Genomic DNA, 20,029 nt, shown 5'->3' with positions numbered 1-20,029 from the left:
ACACTGTAAGAAGTTCACTAACCCCGCCCCCCCAAGCTCAGCCTCAGATCCAAGAAGCATGCATGTGCAAATGTTCAGAACACGGAAGGTTCAGTGATTCAGCTGGTGGGCCAGCCAGAAGTCAACAGAAGACATCCAACGATCATCAGGTTTGTAGAAAAATATGAAAATAGTTATCAGGGCCTTGATATTTTGTGAGTGAAGGATGATATATGTCCCCCACCTTTTTTTGAAACATTAACTGTGTCCACAGATTAAAAAATAATAATTTGAACCATGTGTCCTTACTGGGGCAACCACAGAAAAGGCTGTGCTCCTGACGAATTACAGTCCGCTGCCCATCTGTGCTAGTATTCTGAGCAGGGCCTCATTAGCAAATCCTCACCGACTCCTGGGAACGGGGATGCCCAAGCCACAAGAAACTTCGCTGCAAGCCCCGTTGAAATGAAAAGCGGTTGAGCAACATTCATTTCGGTGCAGGAGACAGATGGAAAGATCACAGATTACAAGCGTAAAGGACCAATTGCGGGTCTGCTCAAGATTCAGGAAGCAGTGTTTTTTCCTAGATCCAACCGCAGATTCAATCAGACGTGTCATTGGCAGATTTTTTTCAAGGCACCTGTTCCATCACCAATTCTGCTGATGGCGTCCGTATCACCAGAGGAAAGAACCCTGGAGATTACCAAAGCACATATTTCTTCATTTTAGGATCTAGAGGTGAACAAATGTTCCGGTCACCTCCTTACGCCCCTCTCCAACTGGCATCTGTTAAAACAATAAGCAAGAAACGGCAATATTATGACACAGCATGATGCTCCCGATTGCAAACAGCAATATGTCACAGCATAATATCGAAAGTTTATATGCCCACCCCCAAACCAAAAAATCTTGTCCGTCTCTAAGGTGCACCTGGACTCAAATCTAATTGTTGTTACAGACCTTTTAACCTTTTAATAGTCTTCCCATATTTATGACCAGAGCGACCCTTATCTGGAGACACAAAGCCAGTCCAACCGAGTATGGGAAGCAGAAGACTTGGTTTATATACCCCGCTTTTCTCTACCGTAAGGCGTCTCAAAGTGGCTTACGATTGCCTTCCCTCTCCCCCCTCCCCACAATAGGCAGGTGGGGCTGAGGTCGGTGGGGCTGAGAAAGTTCAGAGAGAACTGTGACTGGCCCTAGGTCACCCTGCAGACTTCATGCGGAGGAGCGGGGGAACCGAACCCGGTTCTCCAGATTAGAGTCCACCGCTCTTAACCACTACCCCACGCTGGCTTTAGAAATGATGGGGACTCCGACCCAGTTTCGATCTCTCAGAATCAAGCAATGCAGCGCTAAACACAGCGGAGCGAGCGATCTATAACGAAACATGGATCTTCTCCAAATACACTTGGCAAACCATATTTGAGAGGTACGTAAATCCTTTACTTTCAGCAAAGATTCCAATTTATCCTACCTGGAGGCTGCAGAATTAGGAGGAATGCTCCTTTTGGTCTTAATCCTTTTTCTCCAAGAGTGATCTAATTAAAAACAAACAAACAGCAATGATGTGGACATTATTACAAGTCTTCTCTGGAGAAAATGAGGCCGCACCAGTGGGCAGGAAACGACAAAGATGGAGATATTGAATTGTTCAAGGTGGGAGCTGAGAAATCTCTATAGAAGATCCCCTGACGACGCAAACTGCGAAACAACGTAGGGATCTAGAAGAGCTAACTAAACTCTCTCCCTTGCTCTCCTTTGTCTTTTCCTACAATTCTTCTCTGGCATAAATATGGGCAGCACATAACCATTTATGCGGCAGAGGCTACATTTCCTGGAATGCTGGAAACACAGCGGCATTGAACAACGATCGTCCTCCTGACCTGTGGTGGTTCGTTCCAGTCCGTTCAATCACCTTGTGCAGGTAAACCAGACCCACAAGTAGCTGGCCATGTGACCTGGACGATTCCCCCACCATACATTTGTTAACATCGTCACTCCATGCTAGTCATTCTTTAGTCATTCTCTTGGGTCCCACAAACCTATTCTGCTAGCAGTGATGTTTTCTTCTGGTAGAAAAAAGAGCTACCTTTAGGGGGACAGACCTCGGGACCCAACCCATTCCTTCCTTCCCGATGGTGACCATGGCTCTCCAAAAAAAGAGGAGGAAAAAGCAACACAAAACGGAGAGTCACAGCAAGATATCCGCACGTGTGGCCTTGCACAAAACGCACAAACCAACACCACTAGCTATCAAACCATTTACTGATAGCTGACCAATATAAGAATACCCACCTAAAAAACTTGGCTTGTGCTAAATAACTCCTGGCTTTTGCTACTTCTTCAGTGAGCTTCTTTAAATCATCTCCTTCAAACAAGGGGAAAACGGGATCCTAAAAAAACACAAACATGTGCTTGGATTTGCACCCATTTACCTTGCACCCATTTACCTTGAATAAGGCCTGACCTGGCTGGCTCAGGCTAGACTGATGTCATCACGTCTCAGAAGCTAAGCAGGGTCATCCCTGATTAGTATTTGGGTGGAGAAGGAGGAGGAGAAAGGAGATGACGACGAAGAAGGAGGAGGAGGAGGAGGAGAAGAGTTGGATTTTATATGCCAACTTTTTCTACCATTTAAGGGAGAATCAAACCAGCTTACAATCACCTTTCCTTCCCCTCCCCACAACAGACACCCTGTGAAGAAGGTGAGGCTGAGAAATCTGTGACTAGCCGAAGGTCACCCAGGTCAGCTGGCTTCCTGTGTAGGAGCGGGGAAACAAATCCAGTTCACCAGATTAGCCTCTGCCGCTCATGTGGTGGAGTGGGGGATCAAACCCGGTTCTCCAGATCAGACTCCACAGCTCTGGTTTTAAAAGAAATCCAGCGTGCAGGAGCATGCCAACCGAACATACATCTTCATCTTTGAAGCCTTCTGTCAATATTCGATGAGCCGCCAACTGTCCATCCACATCTCCATGTCGCCTATGGTAGCGTCCGCCAGTCTGGAAAGCCAGGTTCTTGAGAAAATCGTTGGCTCCTCTGTTGGACGCAGAACAGAGACAGTGGATCGGAACAGTTTTCCACCAAGGCATGACACGATTAGATCTAAAGTGGCCATTTCAACCCGTCTGGCCAGATACGGTTTCACCACACCACTGCTTTGAGAAGTACATTTAGTCTCGACGATTTTTAGAAAGGCACATGGAAGTTTTGGCTTTTGACTGTTTTGCGCACACATGGGAAAATGATTTGAGGTCAGCTGATGGCCATAAGAACACAAGAAAAGCCCTGCTGGATCAAACCAAGGCCCATCAAGTCTGGCAGTCTGTTCACCCAGTGGCCAACCAGGTGCCTCTAGGAAGCCCACAAGCAAGACGACTGCAGCAGCATTGTCCTGCCTGTGTTCCAAAGCACCTAATGTAACTGAGAAATAAATGGGCAGTGTTATGGACAATTCCCTCTGTCAAACTTCACGTGTGTTTTTTAAGTGACACTTTTCTCAGCCAAACAATATTCACCCGTCGGAGCAGTTAAATGAAATCGTGTGGATGGTAACCGCCTGCTTCTTGCTCAGCCTTTCAATTTCTTGGAGAACCAAAGTGCAGCTGCTGTCCGGTTTCCCGTCGGTCAGAACGTACAAAGCCTCAACGCCCGGAAGTTGGAAAGCTCTCTGGAAAAGCGGAATGCCATAACCTCAACAACCGCCTTGAAACGAAACAAGCTAAGCACCAACTGCTGCGTATCTGAGACGTGGATCGGATGACAATTAAAGGGGGGGGGAACCTTTTCCCCAAATGCATTTTCACTTGGAAGGGTCAGTGCTTATCACTCCCTGAAAAACTGTTTTCCATCTAACATGTAATTCAACCTTACTACAAACTAAATATCCCTTAAAATCTACACAATTTCCTAAATTATCTTCTGCACTGCTTGAAGAAGAAGAAGAATTGGTTTTTATATGCCAACTTTATCTACCACTGAAGGGAGAATCAAACAGGCTTAATCACCTTTCCTTCCCCTCCCCACAACAGACACCCTGTGAGGTAGGTGGGGCTGAGAGAGTGGTGACTAGCCCAAGGTCACCCAAGATGGCTTAATGTGTAGGAGTGGGGAAATCAAACCCAGTTCTCCAGATAAGACTCCATTGCTCCAAACCACCGCTCTTGACCACTACATCACGCTGGCTCGACAGGAATTGATAGGAATACATGGTGGGAAATGCCTGCCCCCCCTTTTAATATAGTGCAGGAGGATAAAATCATGCAGGGATAGAAGAGTTAAACACCTTTCCCACCCTAACCCAAACCGGGGCCTCCTACACCCCCTGTTTGTACTCATTATCCAACAAAACCTTTACAAAATCAGAGAAAGAGAAAGAGAGAGTGCCGAGAGGAAAAAGGGATCACAAGATTTGACTCTCCCAATTTACTTCTTATGTCCCTTTCCTGTTGCCTGAACCTTAACCACATAAGCAAAGCCCTGTTGGATCATATTCTTTCTTTCTCTCTTTATAGAATCATAGAGTTGGAAGGGACCACCAGGGTCATCTAGTCCAACCCCCTGCACAATGCAGGAAATTCCAAACTACCTCCCCACACACACACACCCAGTGACCACTACTCCATGTCCTCCCTCTCATCATCTGCTTAAGGTCATAGAATCAGCATTGCTGACAGATGGCCATCTAGCCTCTGCTTAAAAACCTCCAGGGAAGGAGAGCTTACCACCTCCCCAGGAAGCCTGTTCCACTGAGGAGCCCCTCTAACTGAGGAACCTTCTTTGCTCCTATGACCCACAGGTCCTGAGCAGTAATTTCTTAGAAGAAAATATGATGGAGAGATATTTGGCCATTGGATCAGATTAATCGTCCATACAATCCTGCATCCTGTTTCCCACAGCGCCAATTGGATGCCCCTGGAAGACCTACAGACAGGGCATGGACAACACTGCTTTTCCCCCTGCAAAGTTTGAACAAAGAAAGACTGCCTCTGAACCTGGAGGCTCCATTTAGCCACCCCAGCCATTAATGTGCAAATCTATAGAACAGGCCTGGATGTGAGCGCATATCATGCGCACTCAATACCCTTGTTCGACATGACCCACCTGTAACGCCTTGAGGATGGACGTATTCCCGTGTGCCCGGAAGGTCGAGGCCCACTGCACGGCATCGTGGCACGCTTCGTCCGTGGCCTCCACCAGGCCCTCTTGCCACGCCACGACATCTTCCGCAAAGCTGATCAAATTGAACCTGGAAAGAGAGATGCGTTCCTTTCAAAGAGCCGAGCAGAGACAGGTTTTCGGAAGCTGGAGGCATCCATCCCACGGCCTTGCTTCCGACATCTGATGCAAAACCCACTGGGCGGAGAAATCGCTCATTCGCTTTCCTAAGGACACTGGTTTCAGGTGGGCAGCCATGTTGGTTTGTGGTAAAAGGGCAAGATTTGAGACTAGCAGCACCTTGAAGGCCAAAAAGACAACCAGGAGATAAGCTTTTGAGAGTCATAGTTCCCTTCAAGAGTGTCTGACAAATGCTGGTTACACAGAAGTGTCTTCAGCTGCAGAGGAGGAGGAGGAGGAGAACAGTTGGTTTTTATATGCCGACTTTCTCTACCACTTAAGGGAGACTCAAACTGGCTTCCAATCACCTTCCCTTCCCCTCCCCACAACAGACACTCTGTGAGGTAGGTGGGGCTGAGAGAGCTCTAAGAGAGCTGTGACTTGCCCAAGGTCACCCAGCTGGCTTCGCATGTAGGAGTGGGGAAACCAACCCAGTTCACCAGGTCAGCCTCCGCCGCTCACGTGGAGGAGTGGGGAATCGAACCCGGTTCTCCAGATCAGACTCTACCGCTCCAAACCACCGCTCTTAACCACCACACCCCGCTGGCTCTCAAGACCAGATAAATCTTTATCTGCAGGGGGTACCTGCCTTGCTGATCTCAGCACAGTTAGTCTCATTCACACATCAATACAGAACAGTGTGCAGTAGGATTGCCAGGAGGGTTGGGAAATACCTGGAGATTTTGGGGTGGAGCCTGAGGAGGGTGGGTTTGGAGAGGGGAGGGACTTCAACGCCATAGAGGTCTCTCCCCTCCCTAAACCCCGCCCTGTGCAGGCTCTCCCCCACCCCCAATCTCCAGATATTTCCCAATCCGGAGCTGGCAACCCTCTGTATCTCAGATCTTTGCCATTTGCTGTTGTAAGGGTTGCCAGCTCCAGCTCTAGGCGATCAGTTGTAATCCCAGGAGATCTCCAGACACCACCTGAAGGTTGGCAACCCTAGCTGTCACCCTTTTTCATAGCTATCTTTTGCACACAGCCCCCCTTAAGGGGATTCTTCTCATGTTTGCAAGAGGAAAATTTAAAACAACAAAAAAATAAAGGCTGACTTTTCCGCACCCCCCTGCGGTCTCCTTACCTGGTCTGATTCTTTCTCAGCTGTTCCCAGATCAGAGAGGTCAGCTCTTTCGCGACTTCCTCCAGAGACGGTTCCATGGATCCGGAGGTGTCGATCAGGATGCAGACGTTGGCTTCCAAAATCACCCCGAACAATCGACGGCTTCCTATCCCCCCCCCCCAAAAAAGAGCAAGAGTGTCACATTCCAACGTGCCTTTGCTACAACAAATGTTTGGGCCCAGGTTTATCAAAAAGTCATGGTGTGGGAAAGTGCTGCAAGTATGAAACCAGGAATGGATCTTCAGTCAACAGATTCAACCCTCCAAAGCAGTAGGGTTGCCAGGTCCCTCTTCACCACTGGCGTGAGGTTTTTGAAGCGGAGCCTGAGGAGGGCGGGGTTTGGGGAGGGGAGGGACTTCAATGCCATAGAGTCCAATTGCCAAAGCGGCCATTTTCTCCAGGGAAACCGATCTCTATTGACTGGAGATCAGTTGTAATAGCAGATCTCCAGCTAGTACCTGGAGGTTAGCAAACTAGAGAAATAGGCACAAGTAGCAAATGCTAAGCTGAGGAAATAAATAGTACTAGGCTCTTGCAATGCAAACAAACATCTATTATACAAAACTGTGCAATAAGTGAAAGTGCAAACTCTTACAAACAGAACAACAAAACATACACATACAGCTCCAAAAGGCTGCTCAATGTTCTACAAAAATTATCACAGAAGTGGTGTAATCAGTCAAGGTTGACTTGAACTAATACATAAATTATCTCGAGAGTGAGCGCAAGACGAGAACGCGGCCCGGATGACCCTCGCGTTTTCGCTGCTGCGATAGCAGCTTCTTCAGTCATTCGTCTTGAATTTCATATGCAGTTGCTTCTGTAAAAAATCAAAACCTTAACATCTACATTTGATTGAGTAGTTGTATATCCTTATGCTTAAAATCATTTGTACAATTATCTATACAAAATATTCTAAGGAGAAACAGCTATAAACATACCTTGGCTATGGGTGCCTCATGCGCCCCAGCTATAGCCAACCTATATATGGTTTGTTTTGAGAAACAGTACATCTTGAATAATAATCCTTTCCAACGTGAAATGTTGCTTTTCAAGCGTTTTGTTGATGATTTATTATTTTCTACTGCAGATTCCTTCCTTAAATTCTCTGAATGGCTGAATACTTGCGATGAGAACCTAAAATTTACAGGCTCTTACAATCACCATAATATTTGTTTCTTAGATTTAGAGCTTTATATAGACAAAAACAGATCTTTAGCATTCAAGCCATTTAAGAAACCCATGGCAAAGAACTCAGGATTGCATTATGCATCCTATCATCCAGTACATCTTAAAAACAATTTGCCATTCAGCCAATCCATTCGTTGGAAGAGAAATTCCACTTAAGAATTGCCACTTAGAAATTCTAAGAATGACTTTGAAAAGGCTGCCAACAACCTACATCATGACCTAGCCAGAAGAGGATTTCCTAATGACATCTTACGTAATGTTAAAATCAAAGCAGATTTTAAGGACAGGGACTCCATGCTTACATCCAGAGACAAACCTATTCAAGACAGGATTTTCTGTTCCCTTACCTTTAGCAGACACACCAAGTCGATCCAGAGAATTATCCATAGACATTGGCACATTTTGTCCAGTATAGCAGGCTGTGCACAACCTCCAATATTTGGTCTTAGAAGGAATGTCTCCCTAAGAGACAAGCTCATCCATTCAGATATCAGCCCACAACGTTCCTCTCCTACCACCATTGGGCATTTCCCATACGGATCTTGTTCTTTTTGTCCCTTGAGCTTGCCAATAAAAGAAATAAGTTCAACTACCACCAATTTCAAATTCAAGATCAATCATTTTTCGAACTGTTCTAGCAGTAGGGTCGTTTATGGAATTTCCTGTAAATGCTCGAAACTTTATATTGGCAGCACGCTCCGCCCACTTAAGCTTAGGACCGGAGAGCATAAATCCAGAATACACTCTAGGAATTTTGAGGCTCCTTTAACAACGCATTTTGTCAACAATGAACATAGATAGTATTGTCGAAGGCTTTCGAGGTCAGAGTTCATTGGTTCTTGTAGGTTATCCGGGCTGTGTAACCGTGGTCTTGGTACCAAGACCACGGTTACACAGCCCGGATAACCTACAAGAACCAATAAACATAGTGAGAATGATCTTCGCTTCTTTGTCATTTGGCAGTACAAGGGAAACTCTTTTGATTCTGAGAATGTTCAGAAAATTCTTCTTAGGCAGGAATTACGTTTTATTTATTTATTCAAATCATACCATCCTTTTGGACTAAATAATGAGCTGGATTTCTCTTGTTATCTTTAAAAACATGGCTGCCTAGAGGGTTTTGTTCTTATCACAGCTGTATTTACTTAGCCGTTCCTAGTCAGGTCAATTTGCTGTAGCTGCTAATAAATTATTTCCACCTGTAACTTGACGCCACTAGCATTTTGGAAGCGAGCAGCCTTATGGTGCAGAGAGAGTAAAGCCAATCTTTGACAATTTTTATTCTATAGCCAAGGTATGTTTATAGCTGTTTCTCCTTAGAATATTTTGTATAGATAATTGTATAAATGATTTTAAGCATAAGGATATACAACTATTCAATCAAAGACAAAATGTAGATGTTAAGGTTTTGATTTTTTACAGAAGCAACTGCATATGAAATTCAAGACAAATGACTGAAGAAGCTGCTATCGCAGCAGCGAAAACGCGAGGGTCATCCAGGCCGCGTTCTCGTCTTGCGCTCACTCTTGAGATAATTTATGTATTAGTTCAAGTCAACCTTGACTGATTACACCACTTCTGTGATAATTTTTGTAGAACATTGAGCAGCCTTTTGGAGCTGTATGTGTATGTTTTGTTGTTCCGTTTGTAAGAGTTTGCACTGTCACTTATTGCACAGTTTTGTATAATAGATGTTTGTTTGCATTGCAAGAGCCTAGTAGTATTTATTTCCTCAGTACCTGGAGGTTGGCAACCCTAGGATGGAGTTCAATGTCTTCGAATCAAATTGCACAAGGGGCCATTTGGAGCGGTGGAGTATGATCTGGAGAACCGGGTTTGATTCCCCTCTCCTCCACATGAGCAGCGGAGGCTAATCGGGCGAACTGGATTTGTTTCCCCACTCCTACACACGAAGCCAGCTGGGTGACCTGGGGCTAGTCACAGCTCTCTTCGAGCTCTCTCAGCCCCACCTACCGCCCCACCTACCTCACAGGGTGTCTGTTGTGGGGAGGGAAAGGGAACGTGATTGTAAGCCAGTTTGAGTCTCCCTTAACTGGTAGAGAAAGTCTGCATATAAAAACTAACTTTTCTTCTTCTCCAGGTGAACTGATCTCTATCGGCTTGAGATCAGTTGTGATAGTAGGAAATCTCCAGCTAGTACCTGGAGGTCGGCAACTCTACAAAGCAGCCGTTTTCTCCGGGGGAATTTATCTCTGACCTGGATGGCCCAGGCTAGCCTGATCCCATCAGATCTCGGAAGCTGAGCAAGGTCGGGCCTGGTTAGTACTTGGGTGTGAGACCACCAAAGAAGTCCAGGGTTGTGCCGCAGAGGCAGGCCATGGCAAACCACCTCTGAACATCTCTTGCCTTGAAAACCCTATGGGGTTGCCATAAGTCAGCTGTGACGTGACAGCAAAAAACAAAACAAAAAAGAACCCCACAACAAAACAAAACCTGGAGACCTGTTGTAATTCCAGGAGATAGCCGGCCCCACCTGGAGACTGGCAACCCTAAAAATTCCACATCACACAGAGCTAAGTGACAGGCCGGTCTCGGGTGCCAAACATACCTGATAAAAGCCACTGCATCCTTTTGACGTAGCACTGCAAGACTTTCTCCATTTGCTCAATATACTCTTCAAGCTCCTTGGGCTGAACGTGCAAGTGCTTCACGATGCCCTAGGATCACAATTTTGTGGACAATCGCTAGATTAACCGATGTGCCTGGCAAAGAATTTAAACTGATAAGGCCAGCAGGGGGGGAGGAGGAGGAGGAGGAGGAGAAGGAGGAGGAGGAAGAAGAAGAAGAAGAAGAGAAGGAGGAGAAGGAGAAGGAGAAGGAGAAGGAGAAGGAGAAGGAGAAGGAGAAGGAGAAGGAGAAGGAGAAGGAGAAGAAGGAGGAGGAGAAGGAGAAGGAGAAGGAGAAGGAGAGTTGGTTTTTCTATGCCGACTTTCTCTGCAACTTAAGGAAAAATCAAACCGGCTTACAATCACCTTCCCTTCCCCTCCCCACAACAGACACCCTATCAGGTAGGTGGGGCTGAGAGAGCTTGAAGAGAGCTGAGACTTGCCCAAGGTCACCCAGCTGACTTCGTGTGCAGGAGTGGGAAAACCAACCCAGTTCACCAGATTAGCGTCCGCCGCTCATGTGGAGGAGTGGGGAATCAAATCCGGTTCTCCAGATTGGACTCCGCTGCTCCAAATCACCGCTCTTAGCCACTACACCACGCTGGCTCCCTACGTTCAGTCAAATTGGCTACTCTCAGTCAAATTTAAAATTAAAACTACAACTCTGGTTCTATTAAAAGTGTGAGCTCTTCTAAGGAGTGGGGGAGAGGCATAAATGGGGAGGGGGCAGTGTCAAGAAACTGGCCTTGTCTAGCCGTTTGCTGGCCTTCCAAAATTTTGGTTCAGGCTTTTGGGCCTCATCAAGTTGCTGATGGATTCTCTCTGGGAAATTACTGTCACGCACTGACTTGCAGTTTTCCGAAAGTTAAGAGACGAGATGGTAACCGACCTCTGTAGTCTGGATATCAGTTGTAATTCTGCGGGATCCCCAGGCCCCGTCTGGAGGCCAGCATCCCTAGTTGGAAGAGGCGATTGCGAAGTCACTTACGTCAATTTCGACGCTGGGGAAAATGTCGCAGTATTTCGCCGACACTTTCTTGCGCAGGGATTCCACCAGTTGCATCTGATGCAAGGACTCGGGCCCGAAAACGATTCTGGGCAAGTCTAACTTCAGTTTCTTGATGCCGAATTTGCTGAGCCACTTTTGGGAGACAAAGGAGGGGGCAGAAAGTTGAGTAGGTGAGGTATACTCAGGCTGTGTAGCCGCTGAAGAAATATTAATGCTTTGGCCGCAATGCGCGTTTAAGGCCTTGCGAGGTGAATAATTTCATACCTCTTTGCTCGAGCACTTTTCTTCTTCCTGGGGCAGAATGACACAAGGAATCGCCTTCTTCACACGTTTGGCCTGGGAATAATTTCTGTAAACTGCGCCTAGAAAAAAGAAGCAGCGGCTGCGTTCTGCTTGTGGCCAAAAAACCCGTGTCTGTTTCATGAACAAAACGCACCGAGCCATGGGTCTATAAGTTTTGAATTATGGTTCCCCAGAAATATACACTGATACCTGGTGTGTATGTGCTGTATTGAATTTTTGTGCAATTTGTTTGTTTTTAAATATATATTTTTAATTTTAAGAAGAAGAAGAGTCGGTTTTTATATGCTGACTTTCTCTACCACTTAAGGGAGGCTAAAACCTTCCCTTCCCCTCCCCTCAACAGACACCCTGCGAGGTAGGTGAGGCTGAGAGAGCTCTAAGAGAATTGTGACTAGCCCAAGGTCACCCAGCTGGCTTCGTGTGTAGGAGTGGGGAAACAAATCCAGTTCACCAGATTAGCCTCCGCCGCTCATGTGGCGGAGTGGGGAATCAAACCCGGTTCTCCAGATCAGACTCCACCGCTCCAAACCGCTGCTCTTAACCACTACACCACACTGGCTTTATATGAACATCTTCAAACTTACAAACAAATATCACAGATATAACAAAATACACATATACAAAACATTACATACAGAAACAACACACTGCACATACAAAGTCTAATCAGATACACTTTAACTGAGTGGACATTAAAAACATCCCTTTAATATCCCTCTAGCTATCTTCCCAGTTCTGAATTTTTGTGCAATTTGGTTTTCGCTGCAACGGTTGCCATTTTGGCATCTATTCCTAAAACTCCACCACTGTTTTCCTGCATTTCTGTGCTTGTCAGTGCAACATCCCTGTTGCCTTGGCAATGACACCCCCCAAATATATATATATATTTGAAAGCATCTCTCTGAAACTAATAGTGCAGAGAAGCCAACCTCTGCCTTCAGGTACAGATGTGGACTCCATCGCACTGACTGACATTCAGTGGGATGATCATTAGGGAACACAGCCCTGTCTCCAGTGCGTAATGGCCCAGTTGCCATGGGGATGTGTTATTTCTCCTCCCCCCTGCGCCCACTCCATTGTGAAGAGTTGTGACCCCCCCAATCACAAATGAATGAAAAATATTGCCAAAACAAGGAGGGGTTGCTTGTTATGGGGGGGGGGATGTTTGCAAACTGTACTCAACCAGTTCAGCCCACCACTAGTACTAAATCTCACAAAGACCACTGTTTCCATTTAAACAGCATGACTATTTTTCCAGGGCAGTCCAAGTGGGGAAAAACCAGTCAGATTTCTGAATCCCCAAAAATCACAAACACACACATGAAGTTGCCTTATACTGAATCAGATCCTTGGTTCATCAAGGCCAGTATTATCTACTCAGACTGGAAGCAGCTCTCCAGCGTCTCAGATTGAGGTCTTTCACTTCACTAAAGGTAAAGGTCCCCTGTGCAAGCACCGGGTCATTCCTGACCCATGGGGTGACGTCATATCCAAACGTTTCCTAGGCAGACTTTGTTTACGGGGTGGTTTGCCAGTGCCTTCCCCAGTCATCTTCCCTTTACCCCCAGCAAGCTGGGTACTCGTTTGACCGACCTCGGAAGGATGGAAGGCTGAGTCAACCTTGAACAGGCTACCTGAAACCGACTTCCGTTGGGATCAAACTCAGGTCGTGAGCAGAGCTCGGACTGCAGTACTGCAGCTTACCCCTCTGCACCATGGGGTCCTTCACTTCACTACCAGATCCTTTCAACTGGAGATGCCGGTGATTGAACCTGAGACTTTCTGCATGCAAAGTCGAGGCTCTTCCACTGAGCCATAGCCCCACCCTGGTAATCGTTTTCCAGCTCCAGACATGGACAGATATTTTTAATGAGAATAATACAGCAGTACAAATGTAGACATCTAGAACTGGGTAAGAGCTCTGGTTGAACATATGCTAACTCCTTTGGCTTGTCTGAAGGTATAAGGAGGGAAAGAGACTGCCCCCGACGAGTGAATTTTCTTGTGCCTCGCCCATCCACCCCCCAAATTGCACACAGGTTACATTTCTGCATAATCTGATTCTCACCACGTTGGGGTCACCTACCGACTTTCTTTCCTTTGCCGGTATAAAATAACGACACTGAAACCTCGGGGCGTTTCTTCAATCTGTATTTCTTTCTCCCGCCCGTCCGCAAAAACTCCTTTATTGGCTGCGCTGCAACAGAGAAACGTTTTGGGGTTTTCTTTATTGCACCTAGAATGGCAACGCTGCTCCAAATTTTTATTAGGATGGTTACTAATGTAATTGTGAGGAGCCATTTATGCCAGTGATTTCACTAGCCTTGCACGCACCTGGAGGGATTTCTGCCTTGGCGCTCGTCGGACGCCACGTGACCGCTTTGGCGGGGCTGTTTCTGTCCCCGTCCTGTGCGTCTCTTGCGCTCTAAGCAGACAGGGAATACTTGAGTCGATACACTGCTGTCCAGCTACATGACAACAATGGCTTTTTAAAAATTGGTTTGGTTTTTGGGGCCTTTTTGCAAAGATCAGTTATGCCTCGGTGGAACATTGAGCCGATAAAATACAGAGTACGGAAAAGAGAGAAAGAAAATTGGGGGGGGAGAAGACCATAAAGATATACAAAGACTTAAAAACATCATGACTGAATATATTGATATAGATATAAATCCTAACACAAATATAGTCTCAGAGGGTAGCCATGCTGATTTGCAGTAGAGCTGTTAGGCCATTTATGCTTGGTAATTAGCAGCGCGTTCCAGGCTGAAGTGCCCCGCATATTTGTTTGAGTTTTTCTCACTGATTCAATAAGTGTCTGCGAAGCCAGCGCATACCTGCTTCACATTTCTTAAGAGCCCCTTTAACGCGACCTTTTGCGTTTGCTCCGCCCCCCGCCTCGAAGAATCCCCTCAAGGAAGCGTGCAAAATCACATCCGCTATGCAAACGGCAGTTGGCTAATGGTAGGAACGAAGGAGAAGGCTAGTGGGGTGTGTGTGAAATTTCTCCTTTTGCTTTGGGACAGTGAATAGGCATTTTAAAGGTCGCGTTTAAAAAAAGAGCTTTGAGCAAGCATCAAAATAGACCCTTAGATTCGAGTCCAGTAGCACCTTAGATACCGACAAGATTTTCAGGGTATGAGCTTTCGAAAACTGATACCCTGAAAATCTTGTCAATCTCTCAGATGCCACTGGACTCGAATCTAAAATAGCATAAATATATATATATATCTGAGTACAGACAGTCAGGTTTTATATGCCCGCAATAGTGATGAAGGCACCGATTAAACCAGATTTCACGTGAAAAGCTGAGCTATCAAATCGAATCGTACCTTTCTGGCAAGATTGAGGGCGGTCGGTTTTGGAAGTTGTAACTTCTGCGGTCTGCTTTTCTCCCTTCTGTCTAACATAGTTAGGTCTTCCTCGGGAATCAACTGATCGGCCGGTTGGCTTCCTGATCGTTGCTTTAAGGATTCCACGAGCAGGGCGCACTGAAATTTAAAAAGGCTGCCCTTAGACATCCAGTTGCAAGCAAATCCAGTGGTGATTTTAAGCAGCCTTATTAATTCCTATCATTCAGAAGCTATTGTTTAGATCGAAGTCAGATCAAAGCTTATTTCCCGCCTACTTAGTAATTTCCCTTATGAGTCAGTTGAGCTTTTGGCAAAGAAGCTCCTATTAGAAGAAGAAGTTGGTTTTTATATCCCGACTTTCTTTACCACTTAAGGGAGACTCAAACCAGCTTACAATCACCTTCCCTTCCCCACAACAGACACCCTAAGAGGTTGATGGGGCTGAGAGAGCTGTGACTAGCCCAAGGTCACCCAGCTGGCTTTGTGTGTAGGAGTGGGGAAACAAACCCAGTCCACCAGATTAGCCTCTGCCACTCACGTGGAGGAGCGGGGAATCAAACCCGGTTCTCCAGATCTGACTCCACCGCTCAGACCCTCAGCTTACGCTCCAAACTGCCCAGTTCTGCGCTGTTTCTACTAAAACACGCAGAGTTTTATTAGAGAATGATTGCTAGAATATTTTACAATGGTATCAGTTTTAATGTGATAATTTTAACCAGGGGTTGCTTTTATTGACCTTACATCTTTATATGTGCGGGCAGTCTGCAATTCTGCGGTGCAAAACTATTGTGTCTGGAAATGTGGATGTGTTGGCACGTGATCGGTCAAGTCAACAGTATTAATAAACTTGACTTGACTACTGTGTAGATCGTGACTCTCCACCCTTGTCGAATCTACAGGCACGTCTGACATTTTGAGCAGGGGTAGAGGGTGCCACCACAAAAATGGCTGCCGTAGGGCCTGGGGTCAATCACAACAGGTCTACCATCGGAGGCAGGATTGGCTCTTGGCTCAGGGGTGAGACGTTGTTTGGTTTCAGTGTCTCAAGAAAGGCGAAGATTTATTTTCTGTGTGGCCACAGGTGGAGGCTGCTGAACCCAGAGACCACAGAAAGAAATGCATATTTCCAAACGCTTGGGAACTGTGCAAATTCAGAAGCACACTATTTAGTTTCATGTTTCATGTGTTTACCACAACAAAATGCCTCTGGAACACTCTTTTTTTCCTTTAAAAGAAAGAAGAGTTGGTTTTTATATGCCGACTTTCTCTACCACTTAAGGGAGACTCAAACCGGCTTACAATCACCTTCCCTTCCCCTCCCCACAACAGACACCCTGTGAGGTAGGTGGGGCTGAGAGAGCTGTGACTAGCCCAAGGTCACCAAGCTGGCTTTGTGTGGAGGAGTGGGGAAACCAATGCAGTTCACCAGATTAGCCTCCGCCGCTCATGTGGAGGAGTGGGGAATCGAACCCGGTTCTCCAGGTCAGACTCCACAGCTCCAAACCACCGCTCTTAACCACGACACCACGCTGGGGCGGGGGGAAACTCTGGAACATTCATGTTGCTATGTAAACTTTGGCTTCTAGAGGTGGCCAGACAGTTCCTGAATGACTGCTCGGCGGCACTTTCTGAGGTGAAACTGTCACCTCTCGAATGCCTACCTTGTGGGAATAGTTGACCGCTGTCTCCATTTCAGAGACGATGCTGCTGATGTCATCGCTTTCGTAGATGCCTGCCCGCCGGAGAAAAAGCAGCCGAACACAACATGAGAGAGAGAAGCAGAACCCTTCGATGGTGCTAGCAAATGAATTAAACTCACAACCAGACCAATGATCCACTGAGGAACCGCTCTAACTGTTAGAAAGTTCTTCCTAATGTCTAGACGGAAACTCTTTTAATTTCAATCCGTTGTTTCTGGTCCGACCTTCTGGGGCAACAGAAAACAACTCGGCACCCTCCTCTATGTGACAGCCCTTCAAATACTTGACGATGGTTATCATATCCCTCTCAGTCTTCTCCTCTTCAGGCTAAACATACCCAGCTCCTTCAATCTTTCCTCATAGGATTTGGTCTCCAGACCCCTCACCATCTTTGTTGCCCTCCTCTGGACACATTCCAGCTTGTCTACATCTTTCTTAAATTGCGGTGCCCAAAACTGAACACAGTACTCTAGGTGAGGTCTAACTAGAGCAGAGTAAAGCGATACCATCACTTCGCGTGATCTGGACACTATACTTTTGTTGATTCTATGACCTTAGGCAGTTCATGAGCGGGAGGGCATCTTGGTCATCTTCTGGACATGGAGTAGGGGTCGCAGGGGGTGTAGGAGGGAGGTAGTTGTGAATTTCCTGCATTGTGCAGGGGGGTTGGATTAGTTGACCCTGGTGGTACCTTCCAACTCTATGATTCTAAGTCACAGCTGACTTATGGTGACTCCATAGAGACGCTGGGAGGTGCTTTGCCGTTGCCTGCCTCCCCGTGGGCTGAGAGAGTTTGGAGAGAACCGTTGACTGGCCCAAGGTCACCCAACAGGCTTCATGTGGAGAAGTGGGGAATCGAACCCAGTTCTCCAGATTAGAGTCCGCCATTCTTAACTACTACACCACCCTGGCTCTCAACCCTGTTAGATAGGGCCCACTTTTTAAAAAAAGACCACCATTGTACCTGTTTCTCCAAACCAGTGAAACTGGCCATTGACATCCCGCACAACAGTCTTGAAAGCGAGGGCCGTCTCTTCGGGGTTGGTGTAGCGCGGCGGGATATCGCCGTCAAAGGGAGACTCGTCGGTGCTGAACAGAGAAATGTGAAGCTGCAAATCACACCCTCCGCAGACCTCGACCATGTAAGAGCTAATCGCATGCTGAAAGGCACAAAAAGAAAGGCTAGGGCCAAAACGACACGCGGGGTCGGGACCCCGTGGCCGGAACGTCGGCTGGATGACCTGATCTGAAAAATAACCAGCTGCGGATCAGAGCTGCCCAGCCGGGGACGGTTCAATCTTCCCCTGGCCCATACTTCCATGTCAAGATCGGCAGCACATGCAAAGCTAACCTAGATTAGTTCTGGAGCCACCATAATGATACAGGTAAAGTGTCCCTTATCCAGACACCCCATGTCTGGACTAATCTGAAAACCGGACCCTTCGAGCCGGCATGCTGGCAGCTCCGTGCTGCTCCTTTCAATGTTTCCTCTCACCTAAAATAATAAAATACAGCGTACACCGCCTTGTAGGTGGAGACTGAAATCCTGCCATTGTTAGTGAGTTGTCGCTCTTGCTTAACAGCTGATAACAGGTATTCTGGTGAGATAGTTACACTTTTGCTTTCTGATGTACGCAAAATCATTAAAATGTACACAAAACTATTAAAAACGGTGTTTAAAATTACACTCAGGCCATGTCTGTCACTTAGCAGTAGAAAAGAGTAGCAGTCCAGCGGCACTTTAAAGACTAACAAAATTTCTGGCAGGGTAGGAGCTTTCGTCAGCCACAGCTCCCTTCTTCAGATACCTATTCAGGCTAGGGGTATAAAGCGTATATAAAACATAAATGAATTTGGGTCCCATCCCCAAGATAGATATTATGTCTATGCAAAAATCCCCAAATATTCCAAAATACGGAAAGATCCGAAATAGGGACAACTTCTGGTCCCAAGCAGATGAGGGATACTCAACCTACATATCAAAACAGAGATGGGGAGTAGCACATACAGCCAATAATTCTCTGTATGCCGGTTTTTGTTGAATGATACTATTCCTGAAGTCACTTTAAAGGTGGCGGAATTTTCGATGGAAGTTGTCAATATAAGGACTAAAATCTAAACCATATTTAAATCGAAAATGTATGGACAGTGAATTTTGTGTACTGCTTATGTCATGTTTCTGAGTATATGCCAATAAAGGTCGACTGATTGATTGATTGAGTCGTGCATACCGTCTCTTGATCAGGGATGCCGGTAGTCAGCAGGTATATCCCCTGGGACTCATGTTTGTCTTTATCTCTGAAGTCCACCTCCACCGCTCTTCGAAAAGCGCCCATGACATTTCGAGTGCCTTCGCACTGCAGATCCAGAACCCATCTAGAAGAAGAGTTTCATGGAAATGATTGGAAACGCGCTGGAACCTTACGGCGGCTTTGCTGACCTCAAGCGTCAGCGTGCAGCCAGGAGCCCCGATTCTAGATCCTATGAGCAGTTTTAGACGGATCTCGATGGCCGTTTATGCTTGGTAATTAGCAACGCGTTCCAGGTTGAAGTGCCCCACATATTTTTTTAATTTCTTCACGTGGAATCATCTCTCCAAATGTCACTGTGAAGCCGGCGCATACCGGCTTCGCATTTCTTAAAAGCCCCTTTAATGTAACCTTTTTTGTATTTGCTCCTGAAGGAAGTATGCAGAATCACAGCCGCGGCTTAGCTATGCAAACGACTATTGCTAATGGCTATGCAAACGAAAGAACGAAGGAGCAGAAGAGTGGGGGTGGTGGAATTCGTTTCACTTTCTCCTCTTGCATCGGGCCAGTAAATAGTCAATTTAAAGGTCAGATTTAAAGAAGGAGTGTTGAGCAAGTATCAAAATCGACCCTGCATACGTGGCCAACAACTAGGGGAAAGGAAAAGCAAGCGAGTTGTACTTCCTGTTATCAAGCAGCTGGGGTAACAGGGCTTGCGCCAGGGAAGAGAGATATAGGATCAGTTTTGCTGTCTCCTGGTTCCCATGTTGAAATCGTTCTACACTCCCTGCTCTGCCTCATCAACGGGGGATCCTGACTCCTAACTACCCCTTTCATTATTCCCGGGCTTCTGACACCAAGTGTGTCCGGCACCACAAGCCTAGCGCCAAGACCAGAAGTATCACTCCCTTGTGGTTTCCGTCGACCTGCAACCAAGCACCGTACAAAAATGTTGCTCGCTGGAACATAAGTACACAGAGAAGACTAACCCAGGCCTTTTACCCATGAGACCTTACTCAGGAATGGGTGGGGGGAATTAAAATAAAGCTTTCTTACCTCCAGGCCTGCTCTAAGTTGTCTGGGTGTGAGGGGACCATTTGCGGTTGCCAGGGATTAACCTCTTTTCCAAACCTGCAGGGAACATAGAACAAAAAAGAAGAGGAC

At 46.5% G+C, this 20,029-nt stretch overlaps 1 protein-coding gene across 1 annotated transcript in view; it reads right to left on the bottom strand.

Annotated features, from left to right (window-relative positions):
• Window positions 1-1,471: 1,471 nt before the first annotated feature.
• The window catches only part of VWA3A (von Willebrand factor A domain containing 3A), a 33,401-nt gene continuing 14,843 nt past the window's right edge, over window positions 1,472-20,029 (bottom strand). The window contains 16 exon segments of the mRNA XM_056866611.1: window positions 1,472-1,520; window positions 2,278-2,375; window positions 2,895-3,021; window positions 3,501-3,652; window positions 5,086-5,230; window positions 6,398-6,542; window positions 10,197-10,305; window positions 11,243-11,395; window positions 11,528-11,625; window positions 13,653-13,763; window positions 13,901-13,991; window positions 14,896-15,054; window positions 16,578-16,648; window positions 17,581-17,776; window positions 18,848-18,992; window positions 19,922-19,996. Coding sequence (XP_056722589.1) covers window positions 1,472-1,520; window positions 2,278-2,375; window positions 2,895-3,021; window positions 3,501-3,652; window positions 5,086-5,230; window positions 6,398-6,542; window positions 10,197-10,305; window positions 11,243-11,395; window positions 11,528-11,625; window positions 13,653-13,763; window positions 13,901-13,991; window positions 14,896-15,054; window positions 16,578-16,648; window positions 17,581-17,776; window positions 18,848-18,992; window positions 19,922-19,996 — 1,924 coding nt within the window.

Source organism: Euleptes europaea, chromosome 21 (assembly GCF_029931775.1).
Source record: "Euleptes europaea isolate rEulEur1 chromosome 21, rEulEur1.hap1, whole genome shotgun sequence".
Taxonomy (NCBI): domain Eukaryota; kingdom Metazoa; phylum Chordata; class Lepidosauria; order Squamata; family Sphaerodactylidae; genus Euleptes; species Euleptes europaea.
This window is presented reverse-complemented; position numbering and strand designations above follow the sequence as displayed.